The sequence below is a fragment of the Palaemon carinicauda genome, chromosome 12, assembly GCF_036898095.1.
Source record: "Palaemon carinicauda isolate YSFRI2023 chromosome 12, ASM3689809v2, whole genome shotgun sequence".
Classification (NCBI taxonomy): Eukaryota; Metazoa; Arthropoda; class Malacostraca; order Decapoda; family Palaemonidae; genus Palaemon; species Palaemon carinicauda.
Genome location: NC_090736.1, coordinates 10,381,524 through 10,386,523, shown reverse-complemented (window position 1 = coordinate 10,386,523; position 5,000 = coordinate 10,381,524). Strand labels below are relative to the sequence as shown.

Genomic DNA, 5,000 nt, shown 5'->3' with positions numbered 1-5,000 from the left:
GAATTAGCAACTAGAGTAGGTATGAATGTGTTGAGGTGGCTTGGCCATGTAGAGAGATTAGAAAATGGCCGCCTGCTGAAGAAGGTGATGACTTGATGGGAGAAGTACAAGAGGAAGGCCAAGGTTTGGGTGGATGGATGGAGTGAAGAAAGCTCTAGGTGATAGGAGGATAGATGTGAGAGAGGCAAAAGATAGTGCTAGAAATAGGAAAGAATGGCGAGCAATTGTGACACAGTTCCGATAGGTCGTGCTGCTTCCTCTGGTCGCCTTAGATGACCGCTGAGGTAGCAGCATTAGGGGATTCAGCATTATGAAGCTTCATCTGTGGTGGATAACAGGGGAGGGTAAGATGTAGCACCATAGCAGTACCTGCCAAAATTGGTTGAATCCCTTGTCAGGCTTGGGGAAGTGCCTCGGTAGATAGATGTATGTATACATACATACATACATACATACGTACATATATATATATATATATATATATATATATATATATATATATATATATATATATATATATATATATATATATATATTATATGGTTTTTTTTTGGAATGATAACGTTTTAAAATAAGTGATTGTTTATATATGATTTATATATATTGCTCAGAATTAAAAACATTAATTTCTACCCCACAAATTTTTAAAATCACACTAGAATTCTTTATCAGTCAAAATATATGAAAATAAACCTTTAAAAATGATATACGTAATGTAAAGTCGACAATTAAACGTGATGTGAACAAATATCTTGAAAAACTAATAAAATGAATGATGTTTAAACGTTGGATAATTTATAAGGCGAATTTGAAATGCAAGTAAAATATTTGCATGAATTGAAATAGCTCTGAGAACGTTTGAAATTTTCTGGAAGTTAGACAGGGTAAAGACTGTTAGATTTTCAAGTGCTCAGCCCTCCGTGTGCTTTTCAGCTTCTTTTTTGGTCCATTCGAGATTGATATTTGTTATATTAGTTATTACCTTGTGTCAGCACGGGCTCATGTTTTGTTGAGAGGCAAGTCTTTTATCACCTTGGGTGGGCTATCAATTCATACTGAAATCGAATGATGTATATGATTGTATATTTTACTTATTCAAAGGCCATAGCCATTATATCTGATATTTGAAAATTAAGGCTACGTTTAAGTAACCATTGCATATCACTTAAAATATATCATATATATTCTATTGCTCTTAATTATTTTGATATATTTATTTTTCTTCACACAGTTAAACGTGGAGTTCATTGTCCGTAGAGTATTTACTGCGCGCAGGTAAGGATACAACTGTATAGACACAAATTGTTTATCGTAATATAATACTGTAATCATCTATTCATTTATAACTTGATTTCCCCTTCTCGGCTTCTAATACATAAAGAACGTATCCAGGAACCTTGAACTACCTAGACAGATAAATCATTGGTCCTAAAACAGGCAACAAACAAACCCACTTTCGATGACTCTTGACTCATGCATATGGTAAACGAAGTCTGGCCTCTGGTCGATCATATATGTGATTCCCAACGAGCGTGAATGATTGTTTGAATGACCAAAATAGCTTTGCAATAGTTTATTTGGTTCTATAATTTTGCATAGTTTTAAAGGCATAAAGTTACCCGGAGCCAACTCTCTCTCTCTCTCTCTCTCTCTCTCTCTCTCTCTCTCTCTCTCTCTCTCTCTCTCTCTCTCTCTCTCTAATTGGTATTGAACTTACTTTTCCGGTTTTATTTCGCCCATTTCATCACACTGATATTAATCCTTTGCATTGTTGGGCAAAACAGTTTATATTAACTCTTATTCATCACGTTCTGTATGCCAGTAATTCGGGGAATTTAGTCGGATTTTATAAAAATTTTCCTTTTTTTTATTCGGTCATTGTTTATTTCATTGTATTATTACGGTGGACCTTATTTTAGAGCAGCCTTTATGTCGTGTTTAGATTATTATTATTATTATTATTATTATTATTATTATTATTATTATTATTATTATTATTATTATTATTATTATTACTTGCTAAGCTACAACCTTAGTTGGAAAAGCAGAATGCTATAAGCCCAGAGGCTTCAACAGGGAAAATAGCCCTGTGAGGCAAGGGAAAAAGGAAATAAGAGAAGTAATTAACAGTTAAAATAAAATATTTTAAGAGCAGTAGCAACATTAACATAAATATTACTGTATGTGAAGTATGACAAAGGAAAATATTTCTGATAGAATTAACAGATAATACCAGAACAACAGCATGGATATCATCAATCGTAGAAGCCTTTGCCATTTGTAGCCTTTCTGTTATGTTTAGCCTTTGTGTCGTGTGTAGCCTTTCCGTCATGTGTAGCCATTTTGCCATGAGTACCTTTCGGTCGTGTGTAGCCATTTTGCCATGAGTACCTTTCTGTCTTGTGTAGCCATTTTGCCATGAGTACCTTTCTGTCATGTATAGCCATTTTTCCATGAGTACCTTTCTGTCGTGTGTAGCCATTTTGCCATGCATACCTTTCTGTCGTGTGTAGCCATTTTGCCATGAGTACCTTTCTGTCATGTATAGCCATTTTTCCATGAGTACCTTTCTGTCGTGTGTAGCCATTTTGCCATGCATACCTTTCTGTCGTGTGTAGCCATTTTGCCATGAGTACCTTTCTGTCGTGTGTAGCCATTTTGCCATGTATACCTTTCTGTCGTGTGTAGCCATTTTGCCATGTATACCTTTCTGTCGTGTGTAGCCATTTTGCCATGAGTACCTTTCTGTCGTGTGTAGCCATTTTGCCATGAGTACCTTTCTGTCGTGTGTAGCCATTTTGCCATGTATACCTTTCTGTCGTGTGTAGCCATTTTGCCATGAGTACCTTTCTGTCGTGTGTAGCCATTTTGCCATGAGTACCTTTCTGTCGTGTGTAGCCATTTTGCCATGTATACCTTTCTGTCGTGTGTAGCCATTTTGCCATGAGTACCTTTCTGTCGTGTGTAGCCATTTTGCCATGAGTACCTTTCTGTCATGTGTAGCCATTTTGCCATGTATACCTTTCTGTCGTGTGTAGCCATTTTGCCATGTATACCTTTCTGTCGTGTGTAGCCATTTTGCCATGAGTACCTTTCTGTCGTGTGTAGCCATTTTGCCATGAGTACCTTTCTGTCATGTGTAGCCATTTTGCCATGTATACATTTCTGTCATGTGTAGCCATTTTGCCATGTATACATTTCTGTCATATGTAGCCATTTTGCCATGTGTAGCTGTTCGATCATGTGTAACCTTATGAAACAACATCGTAATGAATGAATTGCTTTATGGGGTTATTAATGCTAACAGTAAAGGCTTAAGATCAGAAAGTCTTGATTGTCCCCTAAAGAACTTTAGATTCGCCTCACCTGGACATCGCCTTTGTATTTGGTGTAGCAGTTGATGCTGGCAGACTTCCCAACTTGTGCCTCGACCACAGTCAGGTTCTGTCGATCGTCCCTGTAGCCTTTCGACGTGTGGGATGCGCGTCTCTTCTTGGTCTCTCTTTGGAAACGAAACAGCTCTTTGGGATCAACTCTAAAATGTCCCTGAAATGGTTGAATGCCTGGAAAGAATGTCCCGTTAGTGTGGCTTGTAATCTGAGGAGAGAATTAGTTAAATTAATTATTGCTCTAGAGTATGTTCGAAGCTCCAGAACAGGTTCGAATTAGTTATCTAAGAAATGTTTACACTGTTAAAAATTTGCCGTAAATAACGGTAAAAATCCTGAAATAAATATTGCCAGGCATTTACCGTTTTAAAAACGTATATATTTACGTAAAGGGGTGATATCACGGTCACCAAACCCTAAAATATAATAACAAAGTAGGGTAAAATTTAAAGTCGCCTGTATTTTATTGAAATATGACTGAGAATACTATATTTTCACCGGGAATTTACGATTAAAATTACGGCTTTTTTTTCAAGTGTAGAGTTACTGATTACGAGTCCACGCACACTAGTAGACTCGTTTCACGACATCGCCATAGGAATAGTGGTATTACATCGATGCCAAGAAGGTAATGTCTTAGTATTTGTGATCGTTTGATACGACTGCCAATGCCAAGTATGTACTGTACCTTCTTGCTGTCAATTATGAAGAACACAAGATTACCGCTAATAATAAAGATATCGTTTTTGCTAGACCAGGTCTATTCTGTTCTTGCAGGGGATTTTTTTAATGGGGCAAAAGTTTTTTTTTTTTTTTAAGGGGGCAAAAATGTCTATTCCTACTGACAACGTGAATATCATTGCCAGAACAAAATCCAAGAATGAGAATAGTAATAATGCTATTTTTAAAGATGCAGTATAATATAGAATTTTTAGTTAAAAGTATTATTTTTACCTTACCAGCCCCAATTTAATGTAGATATCGTTTTGATACTGAAAAGCTATGATTTTCTTTGTCTGGTAGTTGCAGATATTTTCATGATACACACATATATACAGTATATACATACACACACACACACACACACACATATATATATATATATATATATATATATATATATATATATATATATATATATATATATATATATATATATATATATATATATATATACCACAGGGCATGTAGTACCGAATTCCACCTTGGGAATAAATATCCACTGAAATTTCAATGGATATATATTCCCAAGGTAGATTTAGGTATTAAATGCCATTGTGGTGGATATTTACATTGATTAAAATCATGAGGGTTAGTGATATGTATTCACACACACACACACACAGACACAGATGCATTATATATATATATATATATATATATATATATATATATATATATATATATATATATATATATATATATATGGGTATGTGTATATTTACTTGTTAATCACTAAGTCGTTCATACTTCAACTGCCAATTCATGAAAAAAATAAAAACACATCTCACTTCATGGATATTAAGATCCTTCCTTCCTTCACACCCATCATCTCCCATTCTCTCCCCATGACAGACTTGCCTGAAAATAACCACGAACCATTCTGTCCCT

General features: G+C 35.2%; 1 protein-coding gene across 1 annotated transcript in view; it reads right to left on the bottom strand.

Annotated features, from left to right (window-relative positions):
* The window catches only part of LOC137650510 (uncharacterized), a 76,231-nt gene that overhangs the window by 31,464 nt on the left and 39,767 nt on the right, over positions 1 to 5,000 (bottom strand). The window contains exon 3 of the mRNA XM_068383732.1: positions 3,367 to 3,563. Coding sequence (XP_068239833.1) covers positions 3,367 to 3,563 — 197 coding nt within the window. The remainder of the gene's footprint in view (positions 1 to 3,366; positions 3,564 to 5,000) is intronic.